The sequence below is a fragment of the Cetorhinus maximus genome, chromosome 5, assembly GCF_964194155.1.
Source record: "Cetorhinus maximus chromosome 5, sCetMax3.hap1.1, whole genome shotgun sequence".
NCBI classification, from domain to species: Eukaryota; Metazoa; Chordata; class Chondrichthyes; order Lamniformes; family Cetorhinidae; genus Cetorhinus; species Cetorhinus maximus.
In genome coordinates, this window is record NC_135883.1 from 169,146,549 (window position 1) to 169,171,977 (window position 25,429).

At 48.3% G+C, this 25,429-nt stretch overlaps 1 protein-coding gene across 1 annotated transcript in view; it reads right to left on the reverse strand.

Moving 5' to 3' along the window:
* Window positions 1-6,740: 6,740 nt before the first annotated feature.
* Window positions 6,741-25,429, reverse strand: part of LOC144681152 (dynein axonemal heavy chain 8-like) — a 1,929,890-nt gene continuing 1,911,201 nt past the window's right edge. The window contains exons 89-90 of the mRNA XM_078542879.1: window positions 14,425-14,546; window positions 6,741-7,028 (exon numbers count right to left, since the gene is read on the reverse strand). Of these exons, the coding sequence (XP_078399005.1) occupies window positions 6,741-7,028; window positions 14,425-14,546 (410 nt within the window). The remainder of the gene's footprint in view (window positions 7,029-14,424; window positions 14,547-25,429) is intronic.

The window sequence follows — 25,429 nt, forward strand, 5'->3', positions numbered from 1 at the left end:
TAAAGAAGGCAAATGCACATGGGATACAGGGTAATTCGATAAATTAAATTTATCGATAAATTGAATCGATGGATTCAAAATTGGCTTAGTTGTAGGAGACAGAGGGTGATGACAGAAGGATGTTTAGTGACTGGAAGCCAGTGTCCAGTGGCATACTACAGGGATCTGTGCTGGGTCCCCGATTATTTGTCATTTATATAAACAACATAGTTGACTATGTGGGGGGTAGGATTAGTAAGTTTCCGGATGACACAAAGATTGGCTGGTAGGTTAACAGTGAGGTTGAGTGTCTTGGGCGACAGGAAGATATAGTCAAGATGGCCAAATGGGCAGATAAGTGGCAGATGGAATTTAACCCTGAAAAGTGTGAGGTGATACACTTTGGAAGGAGTAATTTGACAAGGAAGTATTCAATGAACGGCATGACACTAGGAAGTTCTGAGGAACAAAGAGACCTTGGCGTGTGTGTCCATAGATCTCTGAAGGCCGAGGGGCATGTTAGTGGGATGGTGAAAAAGGCATATGGGACACTTGCCTTTATCAATTGAAGCATAGATAACAAAAGTAGGGAGGTCATGTTGGAGTTGTATAGAACCTTGGTGAGGCCACAGCTGGAGCACTGTGTGTAGTTCTGGTCGCCACATGATAGGAAGGATGTGATTGCACTGGAGGGGGTGCAGAGGAAATTCACCAGGATGTTGCCTGGGATGAAACATTTAAGTTATGAAGAGAGGTTGGATAGACTTGGGTTGTTTTCATTGGAGCAGAGAAGACTGAGGGGCGACCTGATCGAGGTATACAAGATTATGAGGTGCATGGACAGGGTTGATAGGGAGCAGCTGTTCCTCTTAGTTGAAGGGTCAGTCACAAGGGGACATAAGTTTAAGATGAGGGGCAGGAGGTTTAGGGTGGATGTGAGGAAAAACTTTTTTACCCAGAGGGTGGTGACGGTCTGGAATTCTGTGCTTCTGCTGAAGATATGTTTCAGTTGCATGGACCGCTCAAGTGGAGCACTGCAGAATGTTCCACAGAGATCCTCCTGGATCATGGTGGTTTGCTGTGCCTGACACAATCTCATGCAGCAAAGAAGTAAGGAATTTGCAGAAAGCGAGCTGGAGGAGCCTGATACCTTCTCAGATAAGGAAGAAAGGGAAGATGATTTTTGAGGGAGAGGATAGTATGGCTGCAGCTGCAGATGTCAGGGCAATGGAGCGACGTGCCAGGCAGGCCCGTGACACCTTCATTGCAACACATTGATCCATCTATCCTGAATGAGACCCCTGCAAGATCTATTGTGTTGTTGGAGGGTGCAGGGAAATGACGTGATGATGCAGCTTCTGAATGCTGTGCCTCTTCATTCTCAGAGGTGGAGCTGGGAGAAGGCTGCCTCTTCCTTTTGGTCTTATTGCGAAGGTCTGCAGTGGGGAACACAGAATTAGCTCATGGTTATGCACAATTCCTTTTCTCATCCATGTTTCAGACATTAGAGCAAGCATCCTCACTCGAATGTCTTGAAATCTGACTCACAATCTCTCACTGCTAGTCCTGATGATTCCTCTTCACTGGGGTCAATATGGAAATGTTAGGGATTCCTCCACTTGTCTCACAGCAATCCCTGCGGTAATGAGCTCTTTTTATCTTGCAGGCAGACAGAAGAATTGAATGTCATCCAATGGATGTATAACCACTTGTGAGCATTCATGCCTACAACAGCTCGTGGGCCCTCCCAATCAAAATTTCTCACACACATTGTCTTGCAACTGACACAACTTTTAGAGCATGAAGTGGCTCCCACACATTCAGTTCCATCAAATAATGAAGCCTGCAACCCAAACTCCTATCTGGCAACCCTCTCCACACACACATTTACAGATCTTGATCCCCATATGAATGGCACTTTGCAGTGACTACACAGTGTCAATTACCCTTGGGGAGCTCAGGAGGTCATTCAGCCCTTTCCTGCACTGGACCCAAGTTCTTATGTGGATCCATGACCACTATCCTCGGCTGTGACCTCCACCTCAACATCCTTGGGAGGGGCTCCTGCTGCAATCCCTGTGAAGCAGGACTTCCCACCGCTCCCAGATGGCCTGGAGGAAAACCTGCAGGGAGGCATTGCTGAACCGCAGGGCCATTCGTTGTCAGCACTCAGACATTTCTCACTTTGGGGTGAAGTGGCAGCAGCTCCAGGGATTGAAGGCTTGCAGGTGGAGGAAGGTTTGCAGCAGCTCCAGGGATCCAGGTGGCATGTGGAGAGGGATGGCAGTGAGAATGATGGAATAAAAACAGAAAATGCTGGAAAAACCCTGCAGGCCTAGTAGCATCTGTGGAGAGAGAAACAGAGTTAACATTTCGAGTCCATATGACTCTTCCAGCTCTGATTCTTGTCTGGAACAATATATGCAGGTAGCCGAAATCCAATCAAAATAATTCAGTAATGAAATTGACCGATTAGTAAATTATAGCAGGCCTGATTCGCGATAAGGCCTTATTGAAACATGTAAGATTCTTAGGGGGCTCGACAGGGTAGATGCTGAGAGGTTGTTTCCTCTTCTGGGAGCGTCTAAGACGAAAGGGTATAATCTCAGAGTAAGGGGTCGCCCATTTAAGACAGAGATGAGGAGGAATTTCTTCTCTCAGAGGGTGGCGGATCTGTGGAATTCTTTACCATGGAGGCCTGGAGAGGCTGGGTCGTTAAGTATATTCAAGGCTGAGATAGACAGATTTTTAATCATTAAGGGAATCAAGGGTTATGGGGAAAAGGCAGGAAAGTGGAGTTGAGGATTATCAGGTCAGCCATGATATTGAATGGTGGAGCAGACTCGATGGGCCGAATGGCCTACTTCTGCTCCGACGTCTTATGGTGTTAATTGTCATTTTAGGGTTAACAACCAAGGTTCTGAGGGCACTTTTGCTAGCCACGTGCTGAAAGACCTTAGGGCAGGATTCTTAAAGAAATTGCTGTCAAGGAAGCGGCACAAGGGGGTTATGCTTCTTCAGTCTGATCAACAAGATGAAGTTGTAAAGAATCATTGGTCAGAATTGTTGGCTGCTGTAGGCAGCAGGTGTCATGGCGGGTGTGAGTGGACAAAAAGGCGAAGGCAAAAAATCGGTTTTACGGCATCGTGAAACCTGTTCACGATGGTTCGATCTGCCCGTCAATGGTGGGCCGCATTTCCCGCTGTCCAACTTCAGGAACTTAACTTTAATGCATTTGCATCTCAGTGTTTGTGCCCTCATACCAGAATCATCCCCCACATCAAATTTACTGCCCACATCAGCATGACTTCCGAATGGTGTTAGCCACAACTGCCTTTAAAAAGAGTGCACCTGGCAACCTGAATTTCGAGGGGAATTCGGAGATGAGTGCCCACAACCTTGTGCAGTGCTCATGAGGATTGCCTGTAGGACATCAAGGAAGAGGCACTGTGCATTTGGAGGGGGAACACAGGCAAGTCGCTTTCTCCTGGCTGGCTCTCAGTGCGGCGTTGGGGCAAGGGTTCCAGTACAGATAGGGGTTGGGAGGAATGGCAAGGCGGCAGAGACTAAAGGAAGTAGACAAGCCCATGCTGGGGTTGGGGGGAGGCGTTGGGGGGACAGGGGTTGTGAGCGAAGCGGCCGTGCGCTTTGAAAAGCTTGTCAAAAGAGAGCATCATTCCGTAGCTGAGACTGTTCAGCTGCAGCCCCATTAACATGCTTGGAGTTGGGCCTTCGACGCATTTCTACCCACTCAAGCAACGCAAAAGCATGGATGTGCTAACAAATGCTCCGGAACCTTTTACTCCTCGGGTGCAGTCCACCAATTAATGTGTGTTTTGGGGGCTGCAGAACAATTGGACAACTAGGCAAGTTGTACAATCCCCTTGCAAAAGGCAGGCATGGAGCAGTCACTGGTGGAGGCACTCATAGCCCATTGTGATGTCTTTATTAAGATTTTAACCAGACTCTTCATCATCAGTAAAATGGTGGAAGGGGTCATCAACAGTGCTATCAAGCAGCGCATGCTTAGCAATAACCTGCTCATTGACGCCCAGTTTGGGTTCCGCCAGAGCCACTCAGCTCCTGACCTCATTACAAACTTGGTTCGAACATGGTCAAATGCTGCCTTGATGTCAAGGGCAGCCACTCTCACCTCACCTCAGGAGTTCAGCTTTTTTGTCCAAGTGTGGCATCAAGGAGCTCAAGCAAAACTGGAGTCAACGGGAATCAGGGGGAAAACTCTCCACTGGTTGGAGTCACACTTAGAACAAAGGGAATTGGTTGTAGTTGTTGGAGGTCAATTATCTCAGGTCCGGGACATAGAATCAGAATCACACAGTGCAGAAGAGGCCCTTCGGCCCATCGAGTCTGCACCGACACGTGAGAAACACCTGACCTGTCTACCTAATCCCATTTACCAGCACTTGGCCCATAGCCTTGAATGTTATGATGTGCCAAATGCTCATCCAGGTACTTTTTAAAGGATGTGCGGCAACCCGCCTCCGCCACCATCCCAGGCAGCGCATTCCAGACCGTCACAACCCTCTGGGTAAAAATTTTTTTCCTCACATCCACCCTAAACCTCCTGCCCCTCACCTTGAACTTAAGCCCCCTCGTGATTGATCCTTCAACTGAGGGGAACAGCTGCTCCCTGTCCATGCCCCTCATAATCTTGTACACCTCGATCAGGTCGCCCCTCAGTCTTCTCTGCTCCAACGAAAACAACCCAAGTCTATCCAACCTCTCTTCATTACTTAAATGTTTCATCCCAGGCAACATCCTGGTGAATCTCCTCTGCAACCCCTCCAGTGCAATCACATCCTTCCTATAATGTGGCAACCGGAACTGCGCACACTACTCCAACTGTGGCCTCACCAAGGTCCTATACAACTCCAACATGACCTCCCTACTTTTCTAATCTAAGCCTTGATTGATAAAGGCAAGTGTCCCATATGCCTTTTTCACCACTTCACTAACATGCCCTTCCACTTTCAGAGGTCTATGGACACACACGCTAAGGTTCCTTTGTTCCTCAGAACTTCCTAGTGCCGTGATTCTTAGGATAGTGTCCCCGGCCCAACCACTTTCAGCTGCTTCAACAATGACCTTCCTTCCATCATAAGGTCAGAAGTGGGGATATTCTGATGATTGCACAATGTTCAGCACCATTCATGACTCCTCAGATATTGAAGCAGTCTGTGTCCAAATGCAGCAAAACCTGAACAATATCCAGGCTTGGGCTGAAGGTGGCAAATAACATTTGTGCCACACAAGTGCCAAGCAATGACCATCTCCAACAACGGAGAATCCAACCATCGCCCCTTGACATTCCATGGTATTACTATCACTGAATTCTCCACTGTCAACATCGTGGGGGTTACCATTGACCAGAAACTGAATTGGACTAGCCATATAAATACTGTGGTTACAAGAGCAGGTCCGAGGCTAGGAATCCCGCAGCGAGTTACTCACCACCTGACTCCCAAAGTCTGTCCATCATCCATAAGGCACAGGTCAGGAGTGTGATGGAATATTCCCCACTTGCCTGGATCAGTGCAGCTCCCACAATGCACGAGAAGCTCGACACCATCCAGGACAAAGCAGCCCGCTTGATTGGCACCCCATCCACAAACCTTCACTCCCTCCACCACTGACGCCCAGTGGTAGCAGTGTGTACCATCAACAAAGTACACTGCAGGAACTCACCGAGGCTCCTTAGACAGCACGTTCCAACCCCACCACCGCTACCATCTAGAAGGACAAGGGTAGCAGACATATGGGAACACCACCACTTAGAGGTTCTCCTCCAAGCCACTCACCATCCTGACTTGGAAATATATTGTCGTTCCTTCACTGTCGCTGGGTCAAAATCCTAGAACTCCCTTCCTAACAGCACTGTGGGTGTACCTACAGCACATGGACTGCAGCGGTTCAAGAAAGCAGTTCACCACCTACTTTCCCAAGGGCAATTAGTGATGGGCAATAAGTGCTGGCCTAGCCAGCGACCCCCATATCCTATGAATGAACAATAACAAAAAACCAATTTGCCTCTGCCACAACCTCAGGCAGTTCATTCCAGATGCTGACTGCTCATTGCATAATTCATCCACGGGCAGGATGAGGTTTCCAAAAGCAAATAATAATAAAATAAAAGTTTAAAAATGTAATTAATAACATGTGCCTGCTCATATGACAGAGTCACATGAGGAGACATGTTTCATTACATTTTTATTTTTTAAATTAATTTTTAAATTGATCTCACTCGTGCGCATATGCGAAGTTTGCGTTCGGCCGGCTCGCATCCCGCCCCCCATCCCCCCCGCCATGGTTCACACTGAGTGGGCCCTAATTGGCCCGTTAGTGTGAAATCACTGTGCGATGCTGATCGTGGGCGGCGGCTGGCTTCCCGACTGCCCCCCCCCACCGAGCCAAGGGCAAAATTCTGCCCCATGTCACTATTTCAATGAAGAGGAGGAGAGATCCTCCTGGTGTCCTTAGCAACATTTATTCTGTTGGCCTCCTCACAGTCAATGAAATGAATGAGTATGGAGTTGATAAATAACATACAGTACAATACCAGCTCAAGACAATCAATTAATTTATTAATTAATGCAAGAACAGATTGCCTTTGTATTGGTGAACATTTTTGTATTGTGACTAGCAGATTAAGTTACTGCGTTGAAACTTAAATTCAGTTACATTACTGTTAAATTATCTCAGAGTCTAAAACACATTCTCCCCCAAGTCAAGTATCTATTGCTTTACTTGATATCACAGAGCAGAGCTGCCCCTCTCAGGATCCAGTGGTCAGGTGGCTGGACTGTTTTCAGGCAGAGGGAGGTAATGAACATCAGATCAGTGCGTTGTGGTTTCTTATAGATTGGACAGATGTATAATTTAGGATCCTTGGGCGCAGTGGAATTGATGGCAAATATATAGATCACAGGTAGCATTGTAAAGAGAACCTTAGCAGTTGATTCAGTCAGTCGGGTATTTCTCCTGTCCCAACCTGCTCCATCCAGGCAAAGGCCATAAATGTACACTCCCTCCTGCAAAGCAAGCATACAGAGGTTGAATGTCAACAAAACATCAGTTGCAAGATAGAAGCATGGATATTTACAGAGCAGAAGGAGGCCCCCTACCCAAAAAATTTGACATCATTTGCATTCAACAGCATTCATTTGCATTCATTTGACATCAATTATACTCAAAAGCAATCACTTAGCTATCATTTAACATTGCAAGTAATGTAACTGACACCATTGTTATCGATGGCCCCAAACCGCTGCACTCAAACTTTTGTGATTAGCAACATCACTTACATTAAGCATTTGGAGACCAAAAACAGTCAGAGTTTCTTTCCATATTTCTGAATTCCGATAGCTTCAAACATCTTAAAACTGAGCTAACTTAAGAATAAACAGACTCTGTTTTAACATATGTTTTGATAAGGTAGTTTTATGTTTCTCTTCATAACCTATACTAGTGCAGCACATCCCTGCCCCTTCTCCTGCACCCACCCCCCACCCCTTTGCTCCTGGCCCGGATTGCAGTTGTCTCTCCCACCACCACCCTTCCTGGGGAAATGTTCTTTCCCCACCTGAACCCCTTCATCCCCCCAGCCCACCAGATTGCAGCAGTTTTCTTCCCCCATAACCTCCTTCCTTTTCCCCTCTCTCCACTCCCCTGCCTCTCTGCCCCTCTCTCTCTCCCATTTCTCTCTCTCTCTCCGCTTCTGCACCCACTTTCTCCAACCCACTCATCTCTCTTCTCCCCCGACTCCTCTCTCCCCCACTCTTCTCCCTCTCTCACCCATGCTCTCCCCCTCTCTCCCCCTTCCTCCCTCTCTCTATCCCACTCTCTCCCTCTTTCTCCCTTACTTTCCCCCTCACTTTCCCCTCATTCTCTCCCCTTCTCTGTCTCCCCCTCTCTCCCTCTTCCTCTCTCTCTCTCCCACTCTCTTGTCCTCCTCCCTTTTCTCTCAACTCTTGCCTCTACCCCTCCTCTTCCCCTCTCTTCTCACCACTTGTCCCCCTCCTCCCCTCCTCCCCCTCCCTCTCTCTCATCTTCTCACCCCCTTCTCTTCCCCTTCTTCCTCTCCTCTCTCTCTACCCCTGCCCCAACCCCCTTTCCCCCTTCTCTGGCAGCCTCTCTCTTCCCAACTTGCTCTCACTCTCTACCCCTCTCCCCTATTTCCCACCATCTCTCTCTCCCCCTTCTTGTCCCTCCCTGACTCTCTCTCTCTCCCCCCTCGCCTCATCTCACTCTCTTGCTCCCCTTTGTATTTTCTCTCCACCTCTCTCTTCTCCCCCCTCTCTCTTCTCCCCCTCTCTCTTCCCCTCTCTCTCATCCCCTCTCAGCCATTTCTCTCTCCCCACCACCCACCTCTCCCCACTCTGTCCCCTTCCCCTCTCTCTCTCCTCCTCTCTCTCATTTAAAGGAAAAGCATATAATTGCGCAAAGACGGGTGGCAGATAAGAAGACTGGTCAGAATATAAAGAACAGCAAAGAATCATAGAAGGATTAATATTGCTGAAAAAAATCATGTCAAAGCTTTTCGTCTTGTACTCATCAGAACACTCGCAAAAATACCAATATAAGGGGAAAAACAACAATTTATAATGTATATGAAGAGACTGCCAATTGGTTGGCAAGGGACATTGCCATGGAGAATACACCACTGATGGTAACTGACAGTTAACTGCCACGCATTGTTTGAAGTTTAAACCAGGCAGCTTGACCCTGATTGATTGAGGTATTGCCCTGAGGAATGAGTAAGCGAATGGCTGTCACATATTTTGTTTAGCTAAAACACTTGATCTGTGCATGTTTTTTCTGTCTGCAAAGAACAGGGCCCTGTGTATTAATATACACTTTCAAGCAAATGCGCCATATTGCGAGCCCGACTGACTTATAGGGGGGCTTACTGGAGACTGCAAGATGGTGAGGCTGAGGTGGCAGTCTCCAGAGGAGATGATGCCGGATGGAAGTGTGAGGGTGTGTGAGAGAATGAGTGGTGATGTCCCTAGAGCTGGAGGTGTGAGATGCCATTGAATGTGTGATTTGCTTGTGAGTGTATGAGTTTAGAATGAAGAGATGGTTGCCTTTCCCTGGTGGCATGATTGAGATCATTCAATGGTTTTCTGCAGTGGATGGTCGACTTCTTAAGTGCAGCATTGGCACTGACCATCTCTACCATCACCTCCCAAGCAGGAGTGATGAGATTGATGGGCCTCCTGTAGCCAAGCAGGGGTAGAGGATATCGCGGCGGGCCTCCACATCTTCAGAAGGTGTCCCGGGGATGCGTTGCTGAATCGGGGGCTGCACTATTCTTGGCTTGAAGGTCCTGGGCTGTAAGCATTGAGAAGTGTGCACGCGGCTGCAGTTTAAATATGGCACCCTGCTTGAGGAAGCGGTGAGGTAATGGCATGGCGGGTAAATCGGAGGCTGCCCACCAGCAAGACAGCCTGTTTCCAGTGGTTACATAATTAATGAGGTGGGATTGGGATGATACGGCATGAAAAGCTGCATTGCGGCCGGCGGGTAAAATGTCTTTTCCCACCCGCTGCCGCACATTGCAAATCTGGTATGATTCCGCCCATACAGTCGGGAGGGAGCTCCCCTGGGAGTCCTCAGCATTGACTCTGGGCCCCATGAAATCTCATAGCATTAGGTCAAGCATGGGCAAGGAAACCTGCTGCTGATTACCACATACTGCCCTCCCTCATCTGATGAATCAGTACTCCTCCATGTTGAACACAAGGGCGCAGAATGTACTCTGGGTGGGGGACTTCAATGCCCATCACTAACAGTGGCTCGGTAAAACCACTACTGACCCAGTTGGCCGAGTCCTAGAGGACATAGCTGTTAAATGGGTCTGCGGCAGTTGGTGAGGGAACCAACAAGATGAAAAAACGTACTTGACCTCATCCTTACCAACCTGCATGCTGCAGATGCATCTGTCCATGACAGTATTGGTAGAAATGGCCACTGCATAGTCCTTTTGGAGACCAAGTCTTATCTTCACATTGAGGATACCTTCCATCGTGTTGTGTGACACTACCGCCATGCAAAATAGGATAGATTTCGAAGAGATCTAGCAATTCAATACTGGACATCCAATAGGTGCTGTGGGCCATCAACAGCAGAAGAATTGTACCCGAACACAATCTGCAACCTCATGGCCTGGCATATCTCCCACTCTATCATTACCACCAAGCCTGGCTTAATGAAGAGTGCAGGAGGGAATGCCAGGAGCAGCACCAGGCATACCTATAAAAAGAGGTGTCAACCTGGTGAAGCTATGCATGGCAAACAGCGTAAGAAGCGTGCGATAGACAGATCTACGCAATCCTACAACTAAAGGATCAGATCTAAGCTCTGCAGTACTGCGACATCCAGTCATGAATGGTGGCAGACAATTAAACAACTCACTGGAGGTGGAAGGTCCACAATTATCCCCATCCTCAATGGTGGAGGAGCACAGCACATCAGTGCAAAAGATAAGGCTAAAACATTTGCAACAATCTTCAGCTAGAAGTCCAGAGTGGATGATCCATCCCAGCCTCCTCCGGAGGTCCCCAGCATCAGAGATGCCAGTCATCAGCCAATTCGATTTACTCCACGTGATATCAAAAAATGGCTGAAAGCACTGGATATTGTAAAGGCTATGGGCCCTAACAATATTCCGGAAATAGTGCTGAAGACTTGTGCTCCAGAACTTGCCGTGCCCCTAACCAAGCCTTTCCAGTACAGCAACAACACTGGCATCTACCCAGCAATTTGTAAAATTGCCCAGGTATACCCTGTACACTAAATGCAGGACAAATCCAACTGGACCAATTACTGCACCTTCAGTCTACTCTCCATCATCAGTAAAGTAATGAAAGGGGTGATCAACAGTGCTATCAAGAGGCACTTGCTGAGCAATAACTGCTCACTGACACCCAGCTTGGGTTCCACCAGGATCACTCAGCCCCTGATCTCATTACAGCCTTGGTTCAAACATGGCAAAAGAGCTGAACTCCAGAAGTGAGGTGAGAGTGACTGCCCTTGACATCAAGGCTGCATTTGACTAGGTGTGGCATCAAGGAGCTCTAGCAAAACTGAAGTCAATGGGAATCGGGGGAAAGCTCTCCGCTGGTTGGAGTCATACGTAGCACAAAAGAAGATGGTTGAGGTCATTGGAGGTCAATCATCTCAGTTCCAGGACATCACTGTAGGAGTTCCTCAGGGTAGTGTCCTCGGCCCAACTATCTTCAGCTGCTTCATTAATGACTTTCCTTTCATCATAAGGTCAGAAGTGGGGATGTTCGCTGATGGATTGCACAATGTTCAGCACCATTCATGACTCCTCAGATACTGAAGCAGTCCATGTCCAAATGCAGAAAGATCTGGACAATATCCGGCTTTGGCTACAAGCGGCAAGTAACATTTGTGCCACACAAGCGCCAGGCGATGACCATCTCCAACAAAAGAGAATCTAACCATTTCTCCTTGACATTCAATGGCATTATCATCACTGAATCCCCCACTATCAACATCCTGGGGTTACCATTGACCAGAAACTGAATTGTACTAGCTATATAAATACTGTGGCTACAAAAGCAGGTCAGAAGCTAGGAATCCTGCTGCGAATAACTCACCTCCTGATTCCTCAAAGCCGGTCCACCATCTACAAGGCTCAAGTCAGGACTGTGATGGAATACTCCCCACTTGCCTGGATGAGTGCAGCTCCCACAACACTCACGAAATCCAGTGCCATTGAAGACAAAGCAACCCACTTGATTGGCAATCCATCCACAAACATTCGCAACCTCCACCACCGATGCAGAGTGGCAGCAGCATGTACCATCTACAAAATGCACTGCAGGAATCCATCAAGGCTGCTCAGACATTATTTCCAAACCCACAACCACTGCCATCTAGAAGGACAAGGGCAGCAGATAGATGGGAACACCACCCCCTAGAAGTTCCCCTCCAAGCCACTCACCATCCTGACTTGGAAATATATCACCATTCCTTCACTGTTGCTGGGTCAAAATCCTGGAACTCCCTTCCTAACAGCACAGTGGGTGTACCTACACCAAATGGACTGCAGCAGTTTAAGAAGGCAGATCACCATCACCTTCTCAAAGGCAATTAGAGATGAGCAATAAATGCTGGCCTAGCCTGTGAAGCCCACACACCGTAAATGAATGAAAAAAAAAAATCGCCATCCCACCAGCAGGAAAGACTGGCCAGGCGTGGTGGCACAGTGGTATACATTCGGGAAGGACTGGCCCTGGGATTCCTCATTATTGACTGCAAACCCCATGAAATCTCACGTCATCAAGCTAATCAAGGAAAGGAAACCTGCTAATTACCAGCTCCTGCCTTCAGTGTGCTCAGGCAATGCCTTAGTATTACCAGCCCTCCAGTTTGATCTTTGACAGTCCAGGAATTAGTATTCACTCTTCTGAACACTGCTGTGACTAACCCAGGAGAGAAGTTATAGGGGCATGAAAAACATTTGTGTTATCTTAAACTTATCTTCAAACACATTTGTTTTTAGTTTGTGTTCAGAAACCCAGATATACCTGCTCATGGGGAACAGAAGTGCGGAGCTCCAAGTGCCGACAGTCTTTGCATTCTGTCCTGTGCATTCGGAGGCCAGAAGCAGGTTGCATGTGCCCAGTTTTTCATATTTAAGTTCTTCAGGCCCAGGCAGGGGACATGAGAGGGGTGAGGGAGAGGTCCCAAGAAGTGTTCCAGGCAGGGAACAAGGAGAGGAAAGTGGGGGTGTTCCCAAAAAGAAGACTCTCAGGTTCGGACTGTTGGGTCAACAGTTGGGACTGTTTTCCTTGGAGAGGAGAAGGCTAAGAGGAGGATCAATAGAAGGTTTCAAAATCATGAGGGGTCTGAGAGAGTAGATAGGGAGAAACTGCTCCCACTCGTAAATGGATCGAGAACCAGAGGGCACAGTTTTGAAGTGTTTTGCAAAAGAAGCAAATGCGAGGTGAGAAAAAACTTTTTTAGACAGTGAGTAGTTAGGGTTTGGAATGCACTGCCTGGAAGTGTGGGTGGGGGCAGGTTCAACTGAGACATTCAAGGGGGCATTGGGTGATTATTTAAATAGAAACAATGTTCAGGGTTACAGGGAAAAGGCAGGAGATTGACACTAAGTTAAAATGCTCCGAGAGCTGGTGCAGACATGTGGACCGATTAGCCTCCTTCTGCACTATAACAATCCTGTGATTATGTTAGGGGCAGACAGGGCACAGGAACAAGATCCAGTTTATTTGAGAAAAAGAGAGGAGCCAAGAAACAGCCTCCAATTAGAGGAAGGGCTGGGGAAAACTTTAAGTGAAGTGGGCCGAGAAGGCAGCCGAAGGTTGGTGATTCTGTGCTGCGGACTGTTGGGTAAAGGTACCCTGTTGGAGCTGTAGCATTCTGCTTGGTGAGATTGAAGGTTTTAATTTATGCTTATAATTTGGTGCTTGGTTGTATACTCGGAAATCCAGGGGAATGGAATCTCAGGGAATGAGATTGAAATCTTGGAGGTGGGCTGTGGTTGATGTTGTCCAAGTCTGGTAGTTGAAGAGGGCTCAAGAGAAGTCCTGATGAGCCAAGAAGGCAGCTGAGGGTTGGTGACTCCGTGCTGTGGGCTGGTGGGTCAATGGTACCTCTTTGGAGCAATATTGTTCTGCTTGGTGCAGCCAAAGAGCTGCAACGTTGCTCATAAGTTGGTGCTTGAGAGAATATTTGGGAATCCAGGGAATTGGAATCTTGGGAAATGAGATTCAAACCCAGTGAGGTGGGCCGTTGTTGAAATCGTCTGAGATGGAATGACTTTTGGAGAGAATTCCAAGGTGAGGCTTTCAAAGGTGAAGATTGGGATCTCTCATGAGAGAAACAGAGTTTCAGTGAGATTGGTAGTGTTGACTGATGTCTGGGTGGGTTGCTGAGAAATCCGTGGACTCTGTTTTGGTTGCATCTGCCATTTATTGCGTAATGTGGTTTGCTCGACCACAGTTTGCAAGTTTATTCCGATGTACCCCATAGTAACCCTGAATGTTAGAGTATAAGATAGATATTGCAAATTGTTTAATCTTTCTGACCTTGTATAGTAAAGTTTATTTTTGTTTGCTCAAAACCCATGGAATCTTGTGGCTTTATTCACTGGGCGAGTGTCTTAAATCTCAAACATTGTCTACTTTGAACAAAATGTTATTGGTCCCAAACTGGATTCTACCAACAATCTGGGGGTCTGGTCAATGATCATGGCACTTTAAAATTGTTGGTAATGGTAGAAACAGCTGTTTGGCCAGTAGGACAATAGGAGGTTCGAAGATATCTGATAATCCTTCCAAGATTATGGAGCTGGAAACCCTTCTCTCCCTGGAATCTGAACTAAACTTTCCAACCATGGAATTAACTACAGGGTATAAATTACTGCATACATACTGGGGGTGGTACTTTGATCTCGTCTTTCATCAGTTTTGTGACTTCGTTGTGAAGAGTGACACTGTCTAGCGCCCAGCCTTTATGTGCACGTGTTACTTCCTGTCTCATTGCAGTTAGGAATCCTGTGTACAGAATGAACACAGGTTATTTCATTTCTTTTTGAAGAATATAATAACTATAAATCCTGCTTTTACTGCTTTCACATCATGTGGAATGCAAGCCAATTACAATTTACAAAGCATTACAAAGTATTTATAGCACCATTCATCCCAACTGGTCTCTGCACTTGTTTAAGTTTTTAATGAGCCCCTACCACCTTTCTTCATCTAACCCCATCAACATATACTTCTATAACTTTCTCATGTATTTATCTACTTTCCCCTGAACACATCATTTCATATTCTATCCATGCTCTGGGTAAAACAGTTTCTCTTGAATTTCACTGCTGGTCTTATTAGTGTCCTTTATATTGATGGCTCCTAGTTCTAATCGACAAAAATAAATAATGGGCTGGATTTGAATGCACTTTACCTCGAAGGTGGAGTTCCTCTGCACACTGAGCACTGTCCATGTGACATTATGAAAATTTTCTGCACCTTGAAGCCTGGTTTCCTGTCAGAGTGGAGCAGTACCCCTGGCTGTCAATGAACACCCAGAGAAGAATAATGCAAAAGAGGGAAGCATACACCAGAAACCAAGAGCTCAATACTGCAAAATTCCTAGAGGAGTATCACAAGTGCAGGGGTGAAATTAAATGGAAATTAGGAAAGCAATTTCAAATTCAGTTTGGCGGCAAGCAACTCAAACCAGTGTCCTCAACTTAAATAAGGGTAATTAGAGAGGTATGAAGAAAGAGTTGTCTAAAGCAGGCTGGGAAAATAGACTAAGAGGAAGGTCAGTGGATGAGCAATGGCAGTAAGCAGATATTTCATAACACTTGGCAAAAATTTATCCCAGTCAAAAAGAAGGACTCGATGAGAAGGATGAACCACCAGTGGTTAACAAAGGCAGTCAAGGAGAATATCTAATCAAAAACTAAGGCATACAAAGCGGCAAAAACTAATGGTAGGCCAGGGGATTGGGAATTTTTTAGGAATCAGCAGCGGATGACTAAACAACTAACGAAGAGGGAGAAAATTGATTATGAAAGTAAATTGGCAAGAAATATAAAAAGAAACAGCAAGAGTTTCTACGGGCATATAAAAAGAAATAGGGTAGCGAAAGTGAGCGTGGGACCCTTGGAGGCTGCCACTGGAGAATTGATAATGGGGAACAGGGAAATGGCAGATAATTTAAATCAATATTTGGCATCGGTCTTCAGGGTGGAGGACACTAGAAACGTTCCAAAGATATCAGATAATCAAGGAGCTAATTGGAGGAAAGGTCTTGTAACTATCTCTGTCATGAGGGACAAAGTATTTGACAATTCACCAGGACCTGATGGCCTGCATCCAAGGGTTTTAAAGGAAGTGGCTGCAGAAATAGTGGAGGCGCTGGTCAAATATTCTAGAACTCACTGGATTCTGGGAGGATAACAGTGGATTGGAAAACCGCAAATGTGATGCCCTTGTTCAAGAAGGGAGGGAGATGAAAAGCAGGAAACTATAGGCCAGTCAGCCTAACATCTGTCATTGGGAAAATGCTAGAGTCCATTATTAAGAAAGAAATAGCGTGACAATTAGAAAAGCTTAATGCAATCAAACAGAGTCAACATAGTTTTGTGAAAGTGAAATCATGTTTGACAAATTTGCTAGGGTTCTTTGAGGATATAACAAGCACAGTTGATAAAGGGGAACCAATAGATGTAGTGTATTTGCATCTCCAGAAGGCATTCGATAAGGTGCCACATAAAAGGTTATTGCACAAGAAAAGAGCTCACGGTATTGGGGGTAATGTATTAGCATGAATTGAGGATTGGTTCACACACAGAAAACAGAGTCGGGATTAATGGATCTTTTTCAAGTTGGAAAGACGTAACTAGTGGAGTGCCACAAGGACCAGTCCGAGGGCCTCAATTATTTACTATCTATATTGATGCCTGGGAGGAGGGGGCAGAGTGTAATGTATCCAAATTTGCTGATGATACAAAAATAGGTGGGAGGGCATGTTGTTATGAGGACATAAGGAATCTGCAAGGGGTTATAGGCAGGTTGAGTGCGTGGGCAAAAACATGGCAGATGGAGTTTATTGTAGGAAAGTGTGAGGTCATGCACTTTGGGAGGAAAAATCAAAAGGCAGACTATTATTTAAATGGAGGAAGACTCCAAAAAGGTGCAGCACAGAGGGATCTGGGTGTCCTTGTGCATGAAAAACAAAAAGTTAGCATGCAGGTACAGCTAGTAATTAAGAAGGCAAATGGAATTTTGGCCTGTATTGCTAGGGGGTTGGAGTTAAAAATAGGAAAGTCTTGTTACAACTGTTCAGGGCATTGGTGAGACCGCACCTGGAGTACTGTGTACAGTTTTGATCCCCATATTTAAGAAAGGATATACTGGCATTGGAGGCAGTTCAAAAGAGATTCACTAGGCTGATTCCTGGGATGAAGGGGTTGACTTATCAAGAACGGCTAAACAGGTTAGGCCTTTATTCATTAGAGTTTAGAAGAATGAGGGGTGATCTTATTGAAACGTACAAGATTCTCAGGGCGTTTGCCAGGGTAGATGTTGAGAAGATGTTTCCACTAGTGGGGGAATCTCAAACTAGGGGACATAGTTGCAAAATAAGGGGACACTTATTTAAAACTGAGATGCAAAGGAATTTCTTCTCTCAGAGAGTAGCGAATGTCTGGAATTCTCTATCCCAGAGAGTTGTGAAGGCTAGATCACTGAAAGTATTTAACGAGAAGGTAGATAGATTTTTGAAATATTGGGGAGTTGAGGGCTATGAGGAGCTGACACGAAAGAAGAGTTGAGGCCTGGGGCAGATCAGCCATGATCTTATTGAATGGTGGGTCAGGCTTGAGGGGCCGAATGGCCTACTCCTGCTCCTATTTCTTATGTCCTTATGCAAAGACAGGGCAGAAAGCTTATTGGCAAGTATAAAATTAAATAAAACCATAAGATTTTTTTTATAAATCCATAAAAATCAAGAGCATAAGTAAGTACAGGTTTATTGGAGACCAAAAAGGTAATGGCTGTGAGGCAGAAGACATGGGCATGGTTCTCAGTGAATGCTGTGGGCAGAATTTTCCAGCCCTGCTGCAGCGGGGGCGGGAATGGAAAATGTTGTGAGCCAGCCAAAAGTCCATTGTCTTCGGCTGGACCAAAAGATCCTGCCGATGGGCGGGGCCAGAAAATTCCAGCCTCTGGACAGGATATTGAGCTCGGCGAGCGGGGGGACGGGGCCTGCTCGCCGACGCGTAAGATGGCGCGGGATGACGTCGGGCGGAACTCCTGATATCACCCCGCCTCATTTCAATTTTTAGGTGGGCGGGGGTGCAGCCGAATCAGCTGTGCGCCCGCCGACCTGTCAACGGCCAATTGAGGCCATTTAAAAACCAATTGAAGCAGTTAAAGGACCCGCCCATCCAACCTTAAGGTTGGTGGGCAGGCTGGGAGCCCTGGTGGACTCCAGAAAAAGCCTGAAACCTCATCCATGGGCAGGATGAGGTTTCATGTAGGTTTTTAAAAATTTAATAAATGTTTAATTAAAAGTGATGGACATGTCCCAACTCATGTGACAGTGTCACATGAGGGGACGTGTCAGGGAAATTTTATTTTTCTATATTTCACATTTTTGAATTTGGCACCGATCTCCCTGAGGCAGCACTTAGCCTCAGGGAGATGAGTGCGCTCTTTCGCCCACATGCACGAAAGAGCGAACTCTCGGTTTAGGGAATCCCCCACTACCCGCACAGGGAGCGCACAGCGCTTCCTGGCAGACGTCATGCTGGGCGGGCCTTAATTGGCCTACCCACGTAAAATGGTGGCGCGGCCCTGATCGGGGGCGCCGATCGGAGGTGCAGTCGCATGCGCCTGCTCCTGAACTTCCCCCACAATGGGAGGAAAATTCTTCCCTTTGTGTCTGTTTTCGCAAAAGAAGGGAGATGTGCAGACATTGTGGTTAAGGAGGAGTCTGAAATATATAAAGATATAAACATGGGGAGAGAGGAAATATTATATGGTTTTGCATCTTTTAAAGTAGATAAATCACCAGGCTCAAATGAAATGTATTGAAAACAGAAAATGCTGAAAATCCTCAGCAGGTCAGTCATCATCTGTGAAGTGACAGGGACAGAGATAATGGGCTGAATTTCGAGGTCCTGCTTAGGGCAAGAATGGAAGTGAGTGGCTGCAGAAAAGAGTGGCTCTGGCCAGCTTGCCAGTTTCCTGTCACCATTTCACCATGTACTCAGGTGGTGAAGGGGCCGTCACTCTCTTGGTGTCAAAAGGGCAAAAGAGGAGCTGGGGCAAGGCTTCCAAACACAATTGAGATGCCACCTGAGCACAAGTAAGGCAGCAGCTGTATGGGATCATGACCCCCCAGATTTTGGGAGATGAGGAGCACATCTCGTACTGAAAAGCAGAGCCCCGGACATGAGAATTTCAGTAGAGAGGGCGAGGGGAAGCAAGCCATGGAGGCTATACCCTGTGAATAGGCACTACCAGCAAAGAAGCTACCTTGAGATGACCAAGATTCAGTGCCACAGCAGACAATGCAGGCATAGTGGTCACAGAGATTTGTGCCCTCGTCACGGAAGACCTCCTTATAGCACTGCTCCCTATGGCCTGCCAATGGATATCAAAGTCACTGTGGCATTGAAGATCTTTAAAGGATCAATAAGGGACCATGGTGGTGCATTGTTATTGGCTCCACAACACTGGATCTCACAGGTCACTGACAGTCTTTTTGCAAGTGCTGGACAGTATATGTATTTCCAGACAGATGGAACCTCACAGGTGCAAAGGCCTGTGTGTTTTTTTTGCCTCCGTTGCTGGATCCCCCCAGGTGCAGAGCATCATCAATTGCACCCATATGGTCATTATGGTACCGAGTGACCGACCAGCGAGATTTAGTAACAGGAAAGGTCTCCAATCCCTCAATGTTCAACTGGTCCATGACCACAACAAGAGCTTTCTGCATGTGTGTGCTTGCTTTCCTGGCAGCTGACATGAATCCTTTATCCTCTGCAAGTCCAGGGTGCCTCAGTTCTTCTTTCCACCTCCCAAACTTCATGGATGGTTTCTAGGGGGCTCCAGGAGGGAAGGGATAACCCTTGAAGAGATGGCTACTCACTAAATGTGATCCTGGGACAAATCTACAGAGGCACTTCAACCAAAGCCATCTCAGGTGACTATTTGTCCCTTAGAGGGCGAGACTGGGGAATTAATAATGGGAAGTAGGGGTTTTGTGGCACAGTGATAGCGCGTCTAACTCTGAGGAAAAAGTTTTGGGTTCAAGTCCCACTCCAGGGACAGAATTTTCCCGTTGGTTTGTGGAGGCGGGACCCACACTCTGACGCATAAGATGATGCATGGTGACGTTGGGCGAGCGTCCCGACGCCACCATGCGTCATTGCGATATTTCGTTGGGCGGGCACGCATCGGATATCACCGCGCGCCCGCCATTAATTAATGGGCCACTTAAGGCCCTTGAGGTGCCAATTGATGGAGATTTTTCGGCACCCGTGCAATCGTCGGGTCAGCGCACGGGCGCAAAGGGCAGGCGGGTAGGGCATATTTGTATAAACCTCATGCACAGGCGGCAGAAGAGGGCTCAATGGGGTCGCGAGTGTGCTCTGTCAAATATTGTTTTTTTAAAGTAACTGATACTTGCCTGTGTGATCTGCAATACTTCAAAACGCATACCAGCTGCTTGGACTTGTCTCACAACCTTCAGGTCAGCACTTTGCAGTAAGGAATCTTTTCCAGGCCTGCAGGTTTCAGGAAGCCTTCCTTTGGTCTGGGAATGGGAGTTGAACTCTCCACTGAAGGCACCTCCTCTGAGGAGGAAGGGAGGGTGAGAAGGAGGGGGAGGTCAGGAGTGCACAATCAGCCTCCAGGGGAGCCACCTTTGGGAGGACAGGAGCAGGTACAAGGGGTGCAGGGCCAAGAAGTAGTCTAAGGCAGAAGGGGCCACAGAAGATGCCACTATCCTGCTGCCAGAGTATACAGGCGGCGAAGCAGCTACCTCAATATGACTGAGATGCAGTGCGAAGGAGGCTCCTTCTCTCAAGGGAGACAGTCAACTATATCCATCAGATGATTGGGCCTGAGATCTCCGCGAAGTGTGTGGGTGGTCACCCCATGCCAGTGGCTCTAAAGGTCACAGCTGCCCTCAACTTCTATACCTCTGGCTCCTTCCAGGGCTCGGTGGGTGATCTTTGTGGTGTCTCCCAATCAGCTGTCCCCACTTGTGTCAAGCAGGTGACAGACGCTCTGTTCAGGCATGCATTGACCTTCATCCACTGCCGTTGGGACCAGGCAAGTCAGGCAGGCACAGCGAGCCAGAGGCTTCGCGGCCATTGCTGGCTTCCCCCATGTCCAGGGTGCAATAGACTGCACACAAATGGCCATCAAGGTGCCAGCAGATGAGCCCAGTGGCTTCGTCAACAGGAAGGGCTTCCACTCCATGAACGTGCAGATAGTGTGTGATCGCAGGATACTGATTCTACAAGTCTGTGCAAGGTAACCAGGCAGCTTCCACGACATCTACAGCCTCAGACACTCTCAGGTGCCAGGGCTCTTCAGTGCTCCAGCCTAGCTTGATGGATGGCTACTGGGTGACAAGGGCTATTCCCTCAGAAGGTGGCTCATGACACCTCTTCACCATCCAAGAACAGAAGCTGAGCAGCGGTACAATAGGAGCCAGGGCACCACAAGGGCTGTGGTGGAGAGAGCCATCAGTCTTCTCAAAATGTGCTTCTGATGCCTGGATGGCTCAGGTGGCACACTCCAGTACTCCTCAGATTGTGTCTTGGTGATAATGGTTACTTGCTGTGCTCTCCACAATCTTGTGCTGGAAAGGGGGGAACGCTGTGGACAATGACGATTGAGAGGCAGCGGCTGCGGCTGTACACGATGAGCCCAGCAGTGAATCCGAGGATGAGCACTCACAGGGAAATGCTGAGGGGGTAGACGCTAACCCGGGCATACTCCAGGGAGGCAGGGAAACCCGGAAGGCTTTAATCCAACGAACCTTTTGCGAGCACACCACATATGGATCTCCAAGGCGAGCCTGGGCTGCAAGCTCCATATTCGATAACTGAGTGCAAAATCTGCCTGGATAGGAACATTAACTGAGGGCTTTGTTAATAAAGCAGAATGTCCCACAAATCACTCATAAATTTTTGGTAACCATCCACCTGCAGAAGAAAAGAGGCACCCTCAGCCATGATAACATGTCTGAATTTAATATTATAACAATGGGAACTTAAGAAAACAAAATGACAAAGGTGTTAAAAATCGCACCAACTCATAAAGACTTCATTGCTGGCCAACACAAAAGCACCAGAGATAAACCCATTGTGTGCCTAAGGTGCCTTATGTTTACATTTTCGGGTGTTACGTCTTGGTGCTGCCACCTTGCTGGGTGTGGCATCTGAGACAGCCTGCTCACTCTGCTGTCCTCGATGACCTTGGCAGTCATCCTCTGGCCCGTGGAGCTTGTGATAGCCCCGCCTGGGAGGGAGCTGCCAGTTCCACAGCTGGCATCTCCCCAGTCGTCACAGCCTCACCGGATGCAATGGTCACTGGCAGAGAGGCGGAGGAGCTGCCGCCCTCATCCAGGGCGCCCTGAGGGGAGCCAACGGAGATGACAGGCAGCTGCAGTGCAGACATGAGGTCACTCCGGACCTCCCTGCTCACCATGGATGGATGGGCACCGAGCTGGGAATCTTGGTGCCCAGACCATCTCCCACACTGGCACTGACCGGCTGAGTTCAATGCCGATGTGAGGACTTCCTCGTCCAAGCGCATCCCCAGGAAGCCCTAATTGGTCTCCTGGAGGAGCCTCTCTGCGAGTCGCCACTCTCTCCATGGAGGATGCATGGCGCTCAGCCATGAGGCTCATTGCATCGGCGATGATCCGCGTAGACTCCTCCACCACGGACACCAAGCCAAGCATAGCCTCACGTATCTCCACCAGATGGTCCTGCACATCCGGCCGCATTTTCTGCATTTGCTGTGTCGCGGACGACTCCAGAGGCACATCATCAGGCACCGACTGAGCATGTTCTTGGCCCCCTGCAGTCCCCCGACTGCTGGCGCCATGGGCACTCTCTGTCTCTGCCAGCCCCTCCAGCAACTGTGAAGCACCCTCAACGCTGTGCCCCAGGACACTAGCCGATGTTCCAGTTCCCACCAAGGTGCTAGTATCTGTGCTGGTGCCTGCTTGGCAGAGATGGTGTGATGCTGGTGAGTCCGTGACTTCAAGGTCCTCAGGTGTGAGAGGGGGCCCCTGCTGCTCCTCCTCCCGGGCCTGCTCCGATGATGCTGAAAGGAGGAAAGAAGACATTGGATCAGTTAACGTGGAGACAATGTCAATGTGCATCCCTGTCCCCCGGATCATTCTGCGCTCATCCTTCCATAAGCAATGGTCAAGCCATGTTGCAAACTTCAAGCACTGAACATTCAGCACTGCCATGGCTGTTGGGAGAACAATGGTGACCTTACTGCTGGTCAAATATACCTGCCCGTGGCACCCCAGCCTCACCAACACCTGTGGACCTGGGCGCATGGCCGCTCTCCAGATCTAGCGCCTCCTACTTGAAGTGGCTGAGAAGCACTACCTGTGCCAGCCCTCTGCCAGTCCTCACCCACTCAGCAGCATTATGTGCATTCTTCTCCTGAAAAGGAGAGAAGAGCAGTGATTAGTGCTAACTGTACCTGAACCCCAACCAGAATGCAACATTGTAGGGCTCCAGTGACTCCTCACCCTGCTGCTGCCGAACAGTCACACAAAGATGTTCAGCCTGTTCCCCCCGCCCCCACCCCCGCCCCTGCCTCCCCCTTGGCCAAATGCTGCCTACATCACATTTGCCACCACACGGTCTAACCTTCGATAGCAAGGAGGCGCAAGCACGTGGAGTGCAGAGGGCAGCAGATCGATCGGTGCCACGCCACCTTGAAGCTCCCCTCCCAGCAGGTCATCACCCTGGCTTTGACATGTCCTGGAGTTCCAGCTCTGTGCCTAGGTGCAGCTCCTCCAGGTTGCCCCCAAAACAGTGGTGTGGGTCTCAGCGTACCACATGCTGCGGGGGCAGAACCCATCTCTTCACCACCCTCTCAGGGTGACCGTGGCATGGGCAATATCTGCTGGCCCACCCAGCAAAGGACACATGCCATCAATGATTCAATGCAGTCACTACACTCAGACTTGGGTGGGGGTCACCAGGGGGGAAAGCCTACCTGCTGGGTTAAGTGACCAATGCTGACACGGTACTCACTCTTCCCGAGTGCAACAGGTCGTTGAAGCGCTTGCGACACTGGATCCAGGTGCGTCGTACCACGTTGTGGGAGCTCACCATCTCAGCTACCTCCTCCCAGACACGTTTGGTCATATTGGGGGGCCTTCTCCTCCTGTTCTGGGGTACGAGGACCTCCCACCGTGCTACTACCTCCTTGAGGAAGGCAGCAAGTCAATCGTCAGAAAAACTAGGGGCACAGTGCACCCCTGCCCTACCCTCCTGCCTGGGCTGCTCAAAAGCAGTGCCCTGGAGAGCCCTTCCACTGGCCATGTTTCACAGCCTTTGAAAGGCTGCAGCAGCTTTTTAAAACAGGCCGCCCGGTCGCCATTGGACCCAGCAGTCATTGCAGTCCCGCCACCACCTGCCCACTCCCGCTGTCGTCGGGAGCCATGATTCATGCTGGGTGGGCCTTAATTGGCCCACCAACGTAAAATGGCGGCGCGGACCCGATTGTGGGCGGCGATCGGGTCCGTGCCCGCCCACGCCCATTCCCGCTCCACCTGCTCGACTGGCAGAAAATTCTGCCCCAGGACTTGATAGCCACGGCAGCTGAATTCATAACGTGGCCAAACAGATTGATTATCAACCTACAAATCCATCCAATATGTCTATGGCAGGCAGTATGAGTCGGAGAGTCTCCGGGTCAGCCGCAACCATGTGGTAGCTGCAGGGCCACAGCTGCCCCACCTTAAAGGTTCTGTGACAAGTGTCCCCTTGCTCTGAGGATCCACCAGAGACAATGAATAACTGGAAATGAGGAAATGGCAGTGACTTTGAACAATTATTTTGTATCTGTCTTCAAAGTAGAAGACAGTAAAAAAATCCGAAGAATAGTAGAAAATCAACGGGCGAAAGGGAGATAGGAACTTTAAACAACCATGATCAATAGAGGAAAATTACTTGGAAAACTTTTGGGACTAAAGGCTGACAAGTCCCCTGAACCTGATGGCCTTCATTCTAGGGTCTTAAAAGAAGTGGCTGTAGAGATAGTGGATGCATTAGTTCTAATCTTCCAAAATCCCCTAGGGTAGAAATTTTCGCTGAGCGCGCACGCCCGACCAGCTCAAGCGTAAGATAGCGCATGATGGTACTGAGGAACATCCCGAAATCATCGCGCGATATTTCGGTGTGCGGGCACGTACTAAACTCGGAAGCGCACCCACCATCAATTAAGAGAGCAATTAAGCCCATTAAGGGTGAAATTAACAGAGATTTTTCATTGTCCGCCCAATGTTATGGTTGGCGGGCAGGCGAATCGGCCAGGCGACCTTTGCATTTTTCAGGAAACCTTGTTCATGGGTGTGATGAGGTTTCCGTGATAAATTAAAATTAAAATAAATTTCTGTGGACAGCATTTTCATGACCTACATTTTCAGGTGACTGATTATGAATCTTGGACACTTCTTTCCGGTTTCTGTGAACTTTATTGTAGGCTGTTCAGGTCTTCAGCTCCCTGAGACAGCTCTCTGCTTTCAGGGAGTTTTCTGTGAGCGCTCGCCCGTGCACACACTGACTTCAGCGCTTGCCCTCCTCCTGCCCCTGCCCCGGCAGCACTGAGCCTGTCAGTGTGCACTTCGCGTTGGCTGGCCATTAATTGGC